We start from the raw sequence: 16,429 nt of genomic DNA on the forward strand, positions 1-16,429 counted from the left end.
ACTTTTGATTCTACAGGCAAAGCTCCCCCAAATCTGCCCCAAGGTGTGCCGCCCTTGTTGCATAACCAGTATATTGTGGGACCTGGAGGACTTCTGCCTGCCTACCCAGTAAGCAGTTTCATTGTTTGTTGATTGCTTAACCCTTGATGCAAGTGTCCCTCCAGACCTGCTGCTTGCTGTCTATGCCAGGGCATTTCTGTTGCCAGGATGCTTGTTCCAGATACTGAGGAATATATGAAATTCATTCAGTGAGGGGTTTAACGTTGATAGCAAACCACAGAACTGCTGGTGCAGACCTGATTTGGCTGCTGTGGTTTTCAGTGGTGTGAGGTTTCAGGCCCTTTGAATAAAATCAGGCTCGTGTAGGTCTGCATTACTGGAATAGATTTACTGGTCATGGTTGGTGCATGCCAGATGTGCTTGAAAGACTGCACATAGCTTTTTGATGTCTGACCAGGATCAGTGTGGCTTTGGTTACCTGTTTTTTGAATCAGAAGCTTTATTCTGATCATCTTTCTGCATCACACTGAATGCAAGGGGGTACCATAGGCTGCTTTGTGGTCTAGTCATTAAATCTTAAACGCCTCTGTTCTCAGAAGTAATGATTGCAGCAAAAAAGACTGTTGCTCTTACTCCCAAATCTGAATGCATAAGTGGATGAATGATATATCTCTGAAAACAGTCTTGAAGATGGGACAGTCAAACTCTCCCTCAGAGAACTGCTGTCACCAAGAAACAATGTCAGTGATGAGCCATTTTAAGCTTAGCTCTACTGACCTTAAAATGGTACAAGGGTCATGACAGCACAACATGAACTGTACACCTGTAAGGGACCTAAGTCAGACTCTGCTTAAAGACCAGAAGTGGTCAGCATCAGAAAACAGTGTTATAATGGTGTTGTATTTTTATCTGTCTTTAAGCAGATTTATGGTTATGATGATCTCCAGATGCTTCAATCCAGGCTGCCAGTGGTAAGTGAACGTTTGGTTTATTTAATTTTAGACAAGTTACCTTCAGTGTTGATCACCTGTGCACCACAAATTAGTTTGGTTTATGGTAATGAAGAGTTTATCCTCTGTTCTGTTCTTTTAGACACCCAAAGAATTCACACAATTCTTAAAAAAAGAATTGTGAAATTAAAATTAAATTTTAAATTAAATTTAAAGAATTTAAACACAAAAGAATTCTCAAGGTAGTGTAAATTGGCATATAACAATTGTTGCATCATGTACCTGTCTATATGAAAATTCTGGAAATAGGAGCAAGCATGCCCTCTGCTTTTGAGTGAAAAAGTCTTTGTTTCAGCAACAGTAAGACATGTTGTCAAATCTAATTGAAATCTGAGTGTGAATATTTTCTTTTACCAAGAGATAAAGTCAAACAGCAAGTATACAAATTGGCAGCCAGTAGGTACATCGGACAGATTTTGAAGGTGCTCCTAGGTGGAGATCTTTATACGTACATCATAGCAACTGTTGTGGTTCAGCCCCAGCTGGCAGCTGAACAGTACATGGCCATTGGCTCCCAACCCCCTTCTCCCAGCAGGGCACAGTTTACTGGGATGGCAAGGGGAGGGGAAAAGAACAACAGGACTTAAAATATACCAAGCTAGTGAGTTTCTCAGTAACATCTGTACAACTTAGATTGTAAGCTCAGACCTGTCACTATCCTGGACTGTACTGGAGCCCTTCCAGAATACTGCCCTTGTATACCGAGTGTGACACCACACAGTACAGAGTACCTCCTTTGGCTAGTTTGAGTCACCTGTTCTGGCTCTGTCCCACTCCAACTTCTGGTGGAAATTAACCCTATCCTAGCCAAACCCAGGATAATGATCACCCTCAGATAGATCTATACCATCTGTGTCATGCCCATATCCAGCAGTTCCCTTAAGCACCACCACTTTCCCTGTCTGAGACACACAGAGATACCATTCCCCCAGTCTCTAAATGTCCCATGAGTTCATTTGGTCCATGCCTTTGGGCTTCATCTGTCATAACAGTCTCTCAGGGCAGAAGTGATGGATGATGTGTGCTGTTGGATTGTTGTGTGCTGCATCCACAGCTGTGGCTGGTGTATCCTGTGTGGTCCGTGCTCATGGTCTGCATGCTGAAGCTGTGTCAGTTTTTCAAGGAAGTTGTTAGATGCTGGTTGCTGAGGCCACTCTAGTTTCATCATCGTGGCATTTGTCCTTCACTGGCCTTGCTTGTCAAAGCCCAGGGTTCTGGGAGTGGTTGTTTCACCACTGTCAGCACATGGTGCTTCCCTTGGCAGGTTTGTGGAAGTACAAGTACATCTGACAGCCCTCCCCATATTTATGCTTCAGACATCGTCCTCCATGCCAGAGAGGCTTTAACTGCCTGGGTTGCTTGATTGTAGCACATTTCACATTCAGGGATGACCTGTGCAATAGTGTCTTTGGTGAAGTCCACCCCTCGATCACGAGCCCATCTATAAGTTGCATCTCTTCCTTGATGGCCTGAGGTGTCACAGACTCACCAAGCTATAAATAATTCACCCTTATGTTACCAGTCCAGATCTACCTGAGCCACTTCAGTCTTAGCTCAGCCCACATGCTGGTTGTTCTGATGTTCCCCCATGGCCCGATTCTTGGGTACATGGGGATCAACATGGCACCACCTTCCTTGGGATGCTTCCTCCTTACCAGTCCTGGGTCTGCATTTAAATTATTCCAAAGAACACTAATCGATCAAGACTAACTACACTAGATACAAGTTGGCAGCCAAGTGGTATGCCACAATTGACATTGCAAATGCTTTCTTCTCAATACCACTGGTGCCAGAGTGCAGGCCACAGTTTGCTTTCACTTGGAGGGGCATCCAATACACATGGAATCGTCTGCCCCAGGGGTGGAAACACAGCCCCACCATCTGCCATGGACTAATCCAGACTACAGTGGAAAAGGGTGAAGCCCCAGAGCACCTGCAGTATATTGATGACATCATTGTATGGGGCAATACAGCAGTGGAAGTATTTGAGAAAGGAAAAAGGATAGTTCAAATCCTTCCAGAAGCTGGTCTTGCTATAAAACAAAGTAAAGTCAAGGGTTCTGACAGTGAGACATAACCACTATGGCACTTCAAACCATCTTGTTACCAAGTCTTCCTTAACCCTTTACAAGCATCTTATTAGCAAGTTCACTTTATCACAAGTAGCAGTGATAGCAAGAGGTGAGACACACATCCACTGTTACAGGCATTCGTTGAGAGACACAGTCCTTCACAAGCACCTGGGGCACCTCTTCCCCCTCTTCCCTGGCCTCGGTGCCTGCGCAGCTCCTTACATCTTCTCACTTCCTTTTCTGGGGGTAAAAACCGGCTGCTGACAGGTTTTATTCTCCTAAATGTGACTCCCAGAGGTGCTGTGACCATCGCTGATGGGCTCGGCCTTGGTCAGTGACAGGTTCAGCCTTGAGCCGGCTGGTGTTTGCTCTGTGGGGCCTGCAGAGAGCTTCTGGCTGCGTCTTGCAGAAGCCACCCCCTCTGCCCTGTCCACCAGAACCCAGCCACGCAGAACCACAACACATGGCAAAGCCAGCTTTCAGAAGGATTGGGACTATTTCCCTCCCTTTCTCAGAAGCACCTTCTGCTGTGTTGCCCATATGATATCATCAATGTGCTGCAGGTGGCCTGGAGCTTCCCCCTGTTGCAGTACAGTTTGGATCAGCCTATGGCAGATGGTGGGGCTGTACTTCCAACCCTGGGCAGTCAATTCCAAGTGTACTCGGCCACCATCTGAGTGAGAGCAGCCTGTGGCCTGCACTCTGCCCCCAAAAGGGATGGAGAGAAGGCATTCACAGTATCCCCTGTGGCATGCTGCTCGGCTGCCCTGGCTCCAGTTCCTGTGGAAGTTCCAGTATGTCTGGCATGGCAGCACTTATGGGTGGTGTGACTCCTGTTGGGCCATGGCAGCCTGCTGATAACTGTCTGACTCTCCAGTCAATGAATCACCTCATGGAGGGCAATCACAGAGTCTTGGATGGTGAGATATTGCTGCTGGTGCATGGCTGTGGCAGCATTTTGCAGCTGCTGTTCTTCAACTTTCAGCAATCCAACAACAGAAAGGTCCCCTGAGAGACTGGCCAAGGCAGACAGCTGCTTGCCTTGGAGTCAGAGGAAATCGCCTATGCCAAAAACCCACTGGTACCCTTTTGGGTCCTTGAAAGATCCTCCCCAGAGGTAGTCTGTGCCCAGGATGCACACAGATCCTCTGGGCCAGTCACAATGGGGTGGCTTTTCCACTCACTCCCAGTTAGACTTGCTTCAGCCCCAACAGAGTCAATTGGTGGGATCCCCCTGTCACCCCAGAAACCCAGATGGGTTCTGCCCCTTTGTGGCTTGCAGGCGTTAGGGTACCCTGGGCACTGGTGTCTACTGGAGCATTATACTCCTATGGCTCTGACGTGCCAAAGCATGGGATCCAAAGAGTCCAGTAACCCCATTTGTCCTTCTGCTCCTCATGGCTGGAGGCAGGGCACTGCTAATTCTGCTCATTGTATTTGCTGCTCACTCCTTGCAAAAAGGACTTGGACATCCCTTCAGGATAATCGTGTGTATGAGAAGGCCTTCCACTCAGGCCACTGTAAATTGAGCAGCACTTTTCTGAAAAGAATGCTGTTTTTGTGACTCTTACTTAGCAGCTCTTGTATTTGTGCCTGAGGGCTTTATATACTGCTTCTTCATGTCCTCTCGGTGATCATGCAGATAAAACCACAGGATGCCTTGTGGCATGTACCCTCTATATCTCTTCTCTGGAGCAGAGGAATTCAGTACTGGTCTGTCAAAGTCAGGAGAAGGACAAGTTGTCTTGGAAGTTGCTGGTCCTTCTAGAACACTTTCTCCACAGCTGAGGTAGGGGAGGAAGACAAACTTTCTTCATATTGTTGGAGTTGTCCAGCTGCTTGTCCACTGTTGCTGCATCTTCACTTTTCCAGCCTAGTACTTCCAGAGAGTTGGTACATGGTCATGGTGTGCTCATAGAGATGTGCATGACAACATGCCACGGATAGGGTGCATTGGACTTCATCAGGTTTGTTGGGTACAATAAGCCATGTCCCACACAACTCATTCCCCCAAGGACTGGATACCCTTCTCTATGGTGTTCCACTTCCCTGGCTGACATAAAACATCCTTGCTGAAAGGATACCTTTCCTTCAAGCTTGGCAGGAGTTGCCTCCAGAGGTTGAGGGCTTCTATCTTTTTCCCAATCCCCTTGTCAATAGCCCCTTCCTTAGACAGGGATCCCAGCTGCTTGGCCTCCATACCCTCTAATTCCAGGCTGCTTGTCTCATTATCTCTGCATCAAAGCAGACAGGTAATGATGTGCTCACTTGTAAGGCTGCCGAAATCTTTTTCCATATCTCACAGCTCACTCAGAGCCAGGGATGGGGTGATGACTTCTGGTTCTTCCTCCTGTTCTTGTGAGGGCCCTGATTCTTCATCATCCCCCACTAAGCAAAGTGATTTATTTTGTGTATTTGTTCTTCTGTACTGGGGTGACTGATACCAGTACAGATTGTGGTTTTGGCTCAGCCATAGTGCCTCTTTCGGGGGATGGAGTAGCTGCAGTGTCTGTGGGTCTGCTTTCCTTCTCTTCCCACCGATGGTACTGCCTACAGTTGAGCAGCATTTGGTAGATGGTGGCCAAGGCCCAGCACAGTGCAGCAAGCTCTGAATCCTTGGACTAGCCACAGCATTTTCCTTTCAATTGTTCTGTCACTTTATCAGGGTCCTGTAGTTGTTTGGGAGTGAAATTCCAAACCACTGGTCATGAGAAGGTCTCTAGCAACCTGCCCATACTCTCCCACACACCATGCCACCCGACTGCTCGGCCTCAGGGAAAGTCTCTGGGTGGTGGTATTCCTAAAACAACGTTTGTTAATGCTGAATAGGTCTTGAAAGATACATAAGAGTCATAATAGCAACGTGCTACTCTGAACATCTCAAGGGTGTTCTGCGTTCTGGAAACGAGCTGTAACTAGCTTGAAGGGAAAAAGGCAGGTGAAAGTCGGAGAAAGTTTTCCCTCTATTGGCCCCATCGATTGGGTGTATTGATCAGTTTGAAGAGATGTGGTCTGAGGTATGGACAGGACAGCAATCTCCCATAAACACAGGCTTAAGCTGATGACTTGATGTTATCATGCCATAAGTTGTTATCAGTACAGCAAAATGAGGATCTGGACCCCTCTCCTGGAGGGGATTAACAACACTGCACGGGATACGTACAGCAGGTAGGGGTTTCATCCCACAGCCACTTGACCAAACATATCACCACTGTCACTGGTGATTTTTTTTAAGAGTATAATGAATACTTCTTGCAGTTTTAGTTTTAAAGCACTCAGTTCAGATACATTGTTATCTCAACGTTTCATGCCAAACATCGGGTGCCAAAAAGGACTGTCATGGTTTAGCCCCAGCTGAGCACTATTCAGCCACTTCCGCAGCCCTGCCCTGATCTTGTGTGTTCCCCATGCCTTTCTCCCTGTCCACCATCCCTCTCATTGCTCCCTGCCAGGATGGGGAGGAAAAGGGGAAGATAAAGCAAGTATGTTGGGAGAAGGGCAGTTTATAGGCACAGCAAAGGAAGAATGAAAGAACAGCAACAGGACTCAACAACAGAATGCACAAAACACAGTGCAGTACAACTTCCTTGGAGGGGAAGGGTGGTAGTATGTACCCCAGAAAAGTCACAGAGTGACAAAGTGATGGAATCTAACTGTGGATAAGGAGCAACAAGCAGTGATCTGGAAGAGAAGTATCGCTTGGTGAATGCCCCAGTTAACGCTCCAAGTTTACAATGGGTTTTCATGTGGAGCCCAGGACCAGGCAGATTCACATAGTCAAAGGTGAGTATAGGGATGTCCCAGACAAAAGCTTGTCCAGCTGCACATCTTGAATTAAAAATAAAATTCTGCATATTAATGAAGATTTAAACTATCCTGTTGTCATGCTTCAGTGCCAGACAGATGTTTGCTCACTCTTCCCTGCCTCCCACTCTCTCTGGGTTGGGGCAAAGTAGATTAAAAGAAAAAGGTAAAACTTGGGGAGTTTGGATAAGAAGTTACAGAGACAGTGAAGGAAGAAGGTAAGAAAAATGTTTTTAAAAAATACACCAAGCAGGTGACATACGGTGCAAAATCTCACCATCCAGAACCTCCAGCCCAGCCTGTCCCTAATCACTGATCCTTCCTCCCTGGTCAACTCCTTTATATACTGAGCATGATGTCATGTGGTATGACATACTATCTCTTTGGCCGGTTTGGGGCTGCTATCCTGACTCGGTCACATCCCAGCTTCTTGTAGAAATTCAGTCTATTCTATCTGAAACCCAGAACACACATAAAGTTATAATCCCTGGAGGAATTGTGAACTGAAATGAATTTGGATGATTTACATAGAAGAAAAAGAACAATATTTGCAGTTCTAGGGCTAGGAGAGGCATGGTGTAGTAGGTTGGCCCGGGCTGGACATAGGGTGCCCACCGAGCCACTCTTTTTCTTTCCTCAGTTGGATAAATGAAAAAATGTATATAGTGAAAGCCATGTGGATGAATAGAAAAACAGGGAGAGGTCACTACAAATTACTCTCAAAGGTCAACCAGACTCTAATAAGGGAAAATAAATTAATTTTCAACCAAATGAGAGAAGGACAATGAGAATTAAAAAAAAATAATGCCCCCTACTTCTGAAGCTTAAATTGAATCTGTATTATTCTATCTCTGTGCGCAACAGGCCAGAGAGAGGGGGAATGGGGGTTGTGGTCAGTTCATGACACCTTGTCTTTACAGATCCGTATTGCAATGGGAAGGACTAGTCACACTTCTCCTTGGACTGAGGGTGGTGGCAGAGCTGAGGAGGTGGTGCTGGGTGCAGGCCCGTGAGCGTGGGCTCTGCGCCTGGCTGCAGCTGCCCCAGGTCCCATCTTGGGAGGTGCTGAGGAAGAGCCTTGGGGAGTTCCTTCCCTGCCTCTCTTGGGTGCACTTTGTCAGTGCCACCCTGCATGTCCCACAGTAATACGGTGGCATTCTGAGGGGGTGTTTGTGAGGAGGTGGCGGTTTGGAGATGGTTTTCATGTGTTGTCAGTGGGGGGAGGGTTGGGAATGGAGAGGGTGGGTGGTGGGAGATGAGTGCACAGGGCAGTCATGGTGTCATCTTGCTGGGTATCTGCAGGGGTATGTCATCAGCAGGAGTGGCCTATGTGCTTGCAAGACTCTGGTGGGCTACTACCTGAAGCTTTCACCTTGGCCAGATGGCATCGGTAAGATGTGGGACCTCAGTGAGGCTCAGCCCTGCCTGCAGACACCTGCTTATGGCTATCAGGTATATAAATGATGGCCATGGCTTTGTTTTTCTCGTTTGCCTCTTTTATTTACATCAAATTTTTATTTCCAGCAAGAGAGTGACAAGTACAGTAATAAAAAAATAAGTAAATAAATAGATAAATAAGTAGAGGTTGGTAAGTAAATACATAGTTGAATAAATAGATAAATAGGTAAATAAATAGATCAGTAGAGTGATTCTGTGATTAATGGTCATTTGCATGAGAGTCCTGCAGTGTCCATGGAGACCTGCCCATCCCTAGAGCGCAGGTCACAGTCCTGAGATGCCAGATGAGGGCATTTGGCTGGGCTGTGTTTGGTAGAGGGCAGGCGTGGCTTGTCTTCTCACCCGCCGAAGCAACGTGTCCAGGTGTCTGAAGCAGGCCTTAGCTTCCTGGCGCACCTGGTGCCAGGCGCAGGCGCTGTAGCTGTGGGTGTGGAGAAAGGTCTTGATCCTGCTGAAGTATTTGTTGATGCTGAGCAGCAGGTTGCGTGGCCCTTGCCTTTTGAAGAGCGCCCTGATGTCTGGCAGGCAGTTCTGTAGGCGGTGGTTGTAATGGTGGAGGTTGTTGAGGAGGTGTCGACGTGCCTGTGCGTCCCAGTGCTGGGGCGTGTTGGGGCTGCTGAAGGTTTCGAAGAGGTGATCGAGGATCTGGAGGGCGGTGGCGATGGCAGCATCCCTGTCTGTGTGGCTGGTGTTGAGGAAGGTTTCGTTGAAGGAGGAGTCCTCCAGGTTGTGGCAGGACTGTGTTGGGCTGGGAGCCATGGCCCGGAGCAGCTGGAGGCTGTCCAAGGAGAAGGTGTCGTCGCTGAGCCGCAGGTGGTGGCAGGCGAAGGTGGTGGTGGCGGCGGCGGCAAGAGTCGTCAGGAGGAGCAGGAGCACCGGGGTGCCGTGCTGGGAGCGGAGCTGCGGGGTTGTGAGCGTGGCCATGGTGGGGCTTTGGGTGCTGCGTGGGTGCTGCATGCGGGAGCCTGGTGGGGCTGGGTGCTGGTGGTGGTGGTGCGGGCGCTGTGCTTGGGGTGGTGGCGGGCGGGCGGCTTTATGCGGTGCCGCGGCTTTCCCTTCCTCGCTTTCCGCTTGCAGCAAGGTCGCGGCTGTGATTTTCACTTTGGGTTGGTGGCTGTGGCGCTCTTGGGGAAGTGTGTTGTTGGGGCGGCTGTGCTGGGGGAGCGCTTTGCTGGGGGCATGTTGGGCTTCCCTTGGCCGCCGTGGTGGTTGAGCGGGGGATGTGAAAGCGCTGGTGGAGAGCCCTTGGGCGCAGGCAGATGTGGCTGGGAGGTGTGGTAGGGTTTCCCTTTTGCCTGCAGGCAGAGCTGCGGCGCCTCCGTCCTGCAGCCCAAGTTTCCCTTCTTGCCCCAGCGTCTTTTCCGCCTGCCACGGCCCGGTTGGGGTCTGTTTCCCTTTCGCTTGCGGCTTCGCCTTTGCTTTCATCTTAGCTGGGCTTCTCTTTCCATCTCGGGAAGGGCCGCGAGGCGACGTCACTTGGCAGAGCCCGGGGAGCCCCCTGAGGGAGCGAGGGCCCGGGGCTGTTGGCAGCTGGTGAGGAGGTGGCGCTGGGTGCAGGCCCGTGAGCGTGGGCTCTGCTCCTGGCTGGAGCTGCCCCAGGTCCCATTTGGGAGGTTCTGAGGTTGGGGCAGAGCGGCAGGAGGAAAGGCTTGCGCAGAGGGACGAGGGAAGCGTTGGGTCCCTGGCTGCGGTGCCAGGGCTGTGCCCCCATAGCAGGGCTCTTGTTGCGCTCTCTTGGGCTCCTTTTACCCGAGGGGGCTGGAGAGCAAAGAGAAGAAGAAAATGTGTCCCGAGGGTGAGGGCTCTGGCGTTAGGGTGGGCCTGAGCCCACGCACCCCTCGAGCAGGGTGTGGTGTCCAGGAGTCCTGGGCAGGTGGAGCGGAGCCCGCTGATGTGCTTGTCGACCTCAGTTGTGAGGAGTAGGAGGAGGCGTCAGTCACTGAGGTTTTGGGGCCCTTCCCTTCCCAGCGAGGAGCGGATGGCGTTCTGCTTGCGAGAGAGGCGCTGGCGCCCGTTTTCTGGAGGCTTTAGGAACAGGGAAAGGTGTGTGGGGTGGTGGTGTCGGCAGGGCGGTGATGGGCCAGGAGCCGGGGTCTGGCCAGGCCAGGCTGTGCTGCTGGCGGGTGCTGTTCTGGGGGCGCTGGCTCGTGCAGGATGCTTTGGCCGGCCCAGGGGCCGTCGCTGCAGGAGGTTGGGAGGCTGCTGGGTGACTGTAGGAACGTGGTGAGATCACGTAGGGATAAAGTCATTACTGGGACTCAGACTGGCCAGTTCTGTGAAAGACCATAAAACCCCTTCTGTAGATCTGTGAAGAGGAAAAGGAGGGCCCAGGGGAATCTCCAGCCCTCTTTGGAACCAGGGAGAACATTAGTGACACGGGATGAGGAGAAGGCTGAGGCGCCTAATTCCTTCTTTCCCTCAGTCTTTAATAGTGAAGTAGGATATTCCCTGAGTGTTGATCCTCATGGGCTGGCTGACAGGGAGGGGAAGCAGAACAAAGACCCCATAGAATCGTAGAGTGGTCTGGGTTGGAAGGCACCCCAAGTGTCACAGAGTTCTTCCAGCCCCTCGCCACTCTCTCTGTAAAGAACTTCCCCCTCATATCCAATCTAAACCTTCCCTCCTTCAGCTTCAATCCATCCCCCTTGTCCTGCCATTGTCATCCTTTTAAAAAGCTGATTTCCCTCCTGTTTCTCTGCTCCCTTCAGGGACTGGAGGGCTGCAGTGAGGTCCCCCGGCATCCTCGCCTCTTCACTTCTCCATCTCTTCTCCTTCTCTTCTAATTCTTTTCTCCTTCTCTCCTCCTTCTTCCCCAGCTCCCTCAGCCTCTCTTTGTCGGGGAGTTGCTCCAGCCCTCTAACTGTCCTCATGGCCTCCTCTGAACCCTCTCCAAAATTTCCACACCTTTCTTGCACTGGGAGCCCCAGCTCTGGACACAGGACTCCAGCTGGGGCCTCTCAAGGGCAGGGCAGAGCAGAGAGGGACAATCCCCTCCCTGTCCCTGCTGGCCACCCCTCTTCTGATGGAGCCCAGGATACCACTGGCCACCGAGCTGCAAGAGCCACTGCTGGCTCATGTTAGGTTTCTCATCCAGCATGACACTCAGGTCCTTCTCAGCAGGGCTGCTCCCAGGGAGCTCTTCTCACAGACTGTAAATACATGTGGGATTCTTCCCGCTCAGGTGCAACACCTCCCACTTCACAGTGTTGAACCTCATCAGGTTCACCCAGGCCCATCTTTCCAGCCTGTCAAGATCCCTCTGGATGGCTTCCTTCCCTTCTCTTGTATCAACCACACCACTCAGCTTGGCGTCACCGACAGACTTGCTGAGGGTGCACTCAATTCCATCATCGGTGTCACTGATAAGATGTTAAAGATCACCGGTGCCAAGACAGGGCCCTGGGGGACACCTCTTGTCACCAGCCTCCACCCGGACATCGAGTCATTGGCTACCAGCCTTTGTCATCGTTGTTTCAACCAGTTTCTTCTTATCCCCTGGATGGTCCACCCATCAAATCCACATCTCTAAATTGGAGAGATGAGGATGTGGTGGGGGGCTGTGTCAAAGGCCTTGCACAAGTCCAGGTAGATGCCATCGGGCGCCTTCCCTTAATGCCCCGGTGGTGTCACTCCATCACAGAAGGTCACCAGATTGGTGAGGCCTGACCTTCCCTTGGTGAAGCCGTGCTGGCTGTCCCGGATCACGCGCTCATCCCTCATGGGCTCCAACTTGTCATCCAGGAGGAGCTGTTCCACGCTCTTCCCAGGCACAGAGGTGAGGCTCACGGGCCTGTTGTTCCCTGTGTCTTCCTTGCTGCCTTTCTTATAAATGGGAGTGACGTGACCTTTTTTCCAGTCCCCAGGGACCTCTCTTGTCAGCCAGAGCTTTTCAAATCTGATGGAGAGCGGCTGAGAAACCAGATCAGCCAGCTCCTTCAGGACCATGGGATGCATGTCACCCGGCCCCGTAGGCTTGTAGACATTCAGTCTTGTGAGGCGGTCTCGGACTTGCTCTGCCCTTACAGTGCTGGGGGGGGGAATTTCCTCGCATCAGTTACCACCTCGAGGTGCCCGAATGCAAGGTTCTGGGACTTGAGAACTAAGAGAATCCTGGCTGCCAGAGAAGACCGAGGCAAAGAGCTCATTCAGTACCTCAGCCTTCCCCACATGTTGCAGCCAATTGTCCTTTCTCATTTAACCAGAGGGGATACACACTCTTTGGCCTGTCTCTTCTGGGCAATGTCCCTGTAAAATCCCTTCTTGTTGTTTTGAACAACCCTCGCCAAGTTCAGTTGCCTCTGCACCCTGGCTTTCCTGCCCCATCTCTGCAATTCCCGATAGCATCCCTGTATTCTTTGCAGGCTTTTGCCTGTCAGGTGTACAAATGATGGCCATGGCTTTGCTTTTCTCTTGTTTGGCTTTTTTAAAAAATGAAATCTTTATTTCCAGGAAGTGAATGACAAGTACAGTAATAAATAAATAAATAAGTGTCTGGGTAAATAAATAAATAGATAGTTGAATAAATAAATAGGTAAATAAATAGATCAATAAAGCGTTTCTCTGATTGATGGTCATTAGCATGAGAGTCCCGCAGTGTCCATGGGGACCTGCCCCTCCCTGACGCAGGTCACAGTCCTGAGATGCCAGATGAGGCCATTGATAAAACCCCCACCCCTCTGCCCAGCGCTTCCCAGCTCCCCATGAGCATGAGTGCAGCAATGTCCTCCTGCCTGTGCTGTGACCCACAGGTGGTCCCCGTGCCACAGCCTGGCCGCAGGCTCAGCGCTGCCCTGCGCGGTTCGCGGCTGGCGCAGGCTTGTGGCTGGAAGAGGTGTGAGCGGTGCTGAGCCGTCCCTGGTGGGGCCTGTGCTTGGGCTGTAGCCCGCGGCGTCTCCTGGGGCTGGGCATTTGGCTGGGCTGTGTTTGGTAGAGGGCAGGCGTGGCTTGTCTTCTCACCCGCCGAAGCAACGTGTCCAGGTGTCTGAAGCAGGCCTTAGCTTCCTGGCGCACGTGGTGCCAGGCGCAGGCGCTGTAGCTGTGGGTGTGGAGTAAGGTCTTGATCCTGCGGAAGTATTTGCTGGTGTTGGTTATAACGTTGAGGAACCACTGTGTGTTGGAGAGCGTCCTGATGTCTGGCAGGCAGTTCTGTAGGCAGGGGTGGTAATGGTGGAGGTTGTTGAGGAGGTGTAGGCGTGCCTGTGCGTCCCAGTGCTGGGGCGTGTTGGGGCTGCTGAGGATGTCCAGGAGGTGACTGAGGATTTGGAGGGCGGTGGTGATGGCAGCGTCCCTGTGCGTGTGGCTGGTGTTGAGGAAGGTTTCGTTGAAGGAGGAGTCCTCCAGGTTGTGGCAGGACTGTGTTGGGCTGGGAGCCATGGCCCGGAGCAGCCGGAGGCTGTCCGAGGAGAAGGTGTCGTCGCTGAGCCGCAGGTGGTGGCAGGCGAAGGTGGTGGTGGCGGCGGCGGCAAGAGCCATCAGGAGGAGCAGGAGCACCGGGGCGCCGTGCGGGGAGCGGAGCTGCAGGGTTGCGAGCGTGGCCATGGTGGGGCTTTGGGTGCTGCGTGGGTGCTGCGTACGGGAGCCTGGTGGGGCTGGGTGCTGGTGGTGGTGGTGCGGGCGCTGTGCTTGGGGTGGTGGCGGGCGGGCGGCTTTATGCGGTGCCGCGGCTTTCCCTTCCTCGCTTTCCGCTTGCAGCCAGGTCGCGGCTGTGGTTTTCACTTTGGGTTGGTGGCTGTGGCGCTCTTGGTCAAGTGCGTTGTTGGGGCGGCCGTGCTGGGGGAGCGCTTTGCTGGCGGCGTGTTGGGCTTCCCTTGGCAGCTGTGGTGTCATGAGGGATGCTGCTGGGGTTGATGCACACGGGGTGGCAGAGCTGCTCTGGCCTTTGCTGTTGTGGTTTTGTTTCCTCCTCCACCAGCTGTTTTTCCTGTTTCACGTCCCGTGAGTTCCTGTCCTGCCCCAGTGTCTTTTCGTGATGTCATGCTCCAGGATTGCTTTGGGTTTTCACTTTCTCTCTGGATTTCCCTTGGTGCTGTTACGACTCCTCAGTTTCTCTGTAGAATTAGCGCGGGTTTCCGGTTGTGTCATTCTCCTTCATTGTGGTCTCTGTCTAAGTCCCAGTGTCCTCTGGGGTTTTTATCCCGGCCCGAAACACTTCAGCACTTCATGCTTATGGAGGACTGTGTGTTGTTGGTGGAAACCTGTGCTGGAGCAGGTTAAAAGAACAAGGAGTCCTCCAGCTGAGGATGGAGGCATGGCAGAGACAGTGGCTGATGAAGTGCCCCCATCCCCTACTCCCTGTCCCCTTGTGCAGCTGGGGGGAGGAGTTAAAGAAATGGGGGATAAAGTTGAGGCCGGGAAGAAGGGATGTGTGTGTGGGGAGGTGTTGGAAGACTTGATTTTCTTTCTCATTTTCCTGCTCTTTTGTGATCTAATCGATGAGGTGATTTTCATTCCTGGTTGAGTCTGGCCTAGGACTGTAGTTGCTGAAGGATCTCTCGCTGCCCTGCTCTCGACCGGCGAACCTTTCACTGTATCTTCTCTCCTGTGCCCAGCTGAGGAAGGGAGTGATAGGGCTTTGGTGGGCAGCTGGCCTCCAGCCAGGGTCAGCAAAGCGGGAGGTGGCTGATGGACTTGTGCATTGAAACTGTGGTTAGATCTCTAGGAATGGACATCCTAGAGCCTCTGTGATCCATCCTCTGTCTTGTGTCAGCTCCTTGGTAAAGATGATAGTAACAGCTTCATTCTTTCCTCTTTGGTTGCCTGTGTTCCGCTTGTGTCCTTCCATCTCCTCCTCTGTATCTGTGTCTGAGGAGGGTTTTTCTCCTTCAGATGCCTGAGAGAAGAGCGAGCCAATGTGGTTCCCCCAGGCGTGGCATCACAGCGTATTTCCGGTTAGAAGGAAGATCGGTGGGGATTGAGTAGAAGCTGGAAGTGTCATCTTTAGGGGTCCTGCTTTGCACTTGAATGTATTGGGTCAGGCTTGTTTCCTTGCTCTCTCGCTGCTTCGGAGGTGTGCATTTGTGTTTGTGTGGAGCAGTGATGTGGAGGTGGTTTGAGGGAGTGTGGGGGAAGCAGCTCTTTGTCCTGTGCAGAAGGAGGCCAGAGCTGCTCAACTTCTGTGTTGTCCTGTTTAGCCTTAGCTGGGGAGGGCTGAGCATGGATGCAGCTGGTTTTGGGGAGACGATTTAGGGGTAAAGGAGCGGGTTGTGCTCTTTGTGTGTGGGCAGTGTCCTTCTTGGGGAATGCTGTGCTGGTCTGTGCTGCTTGGTTCGGACCACACTGGGTGGCGGTATCCAGGATTGCTGAGGTGTGTTGGGGTGAAGAAAGCTTTGGTGTTTTGGCCCTGTCTAGAGGCCAGGTGCCCACCAAGCCGGTCGCTCACTTCCCTTTTCAGCTGAAAAAGGGAGAAAATCTCTTCTTGGGAGGCCTGGGCTCCAGGATGAGGACAGAGGGATCACTGTGCAATTAGTGTCACGGGGAAAACAGACTCCACACAGACTAAAGGAAAGTGATTTATTCCACTACAACTACCCACCCAGTGAACCAGAGTCAGGTAATGGGAAGCGAGGCCAGGTCTTCAAGCACCTTCCCCTCACCCTCCCTCCTTAGCAGACTTAAATTTTGTCACAATTTTACTCCCTTCTTCCCCCCAACATGGTGCGGGGAGGGTCAGGGACTGGGGAGTGGGATTCCGGCTGTTCCTCACAAGCTGCTGTCCTTCCCCAGATTTTCACACTTTCTCTTCCCCCCACCCCTCCCTTCTTTGCCGACTTTAATCATCACTGAGCTCCCTTCTACCCCCCCTTGTGGCGCAGACAGGAGCAGTGGTGTCGGGCGGCTTTATGCGGTGCCGCGGCTTTCCCTTCCTCGCTTTCTGCTTGCAGCCAGGTCGCGGATGTGGTTTTCACTTTTGGGTTGGTGGCTGTGGCGCTCCTGGGGAAGTGCGTTGTTGGGGCCGTGCTGGGGGAGCGCTTTGCTGGGGGCATGTTGGGCTTCCCTTGGCCACTGTGGTGGTTGACCAGGGGATGTGACAGCGCTAGGGCAGAGCCCTTGGGCGCAGGCAGCTGTGGCTGGCAGGTGTGTTAGGGT

At 51.9% G+C, this 16,429-nt stretch overlaps 1 protein-coding gene across 1 annotated transcript in view; it reads left to right on the plus strand.

Annotated features, from left to right (window-relative positions):
• Positions 1-16,429, plus strand: part of UBAP2 (ubiquitin associated protein 2) — a 128,789-nt gene that overhangs the window by 74,113 nt on the left and 38,247 nt on the right. The window contains exons 20-21 of the mRNA XM_084277975.1: positions 17-108; positions 924-971. Of these exons, the coding sequence (XP_084134101.1) occupies positions 17-108; positions 924-971 (140 nt within the window). The remainder of the gene's footprint in view (positions 1-16; positions 109-923; positions 972-16,429) is intronic.

This window comes from Gallinula chloropus (genome assembly GCF_964237585.1).
Source record: "Gallinula chloropus genome assembly, chromosome: Z".
NCBI lineage: Eukaryota > Metazoa > Chordata > Aves > Gruiformes > Rallidae > Gallinula > Gallinula chloropus.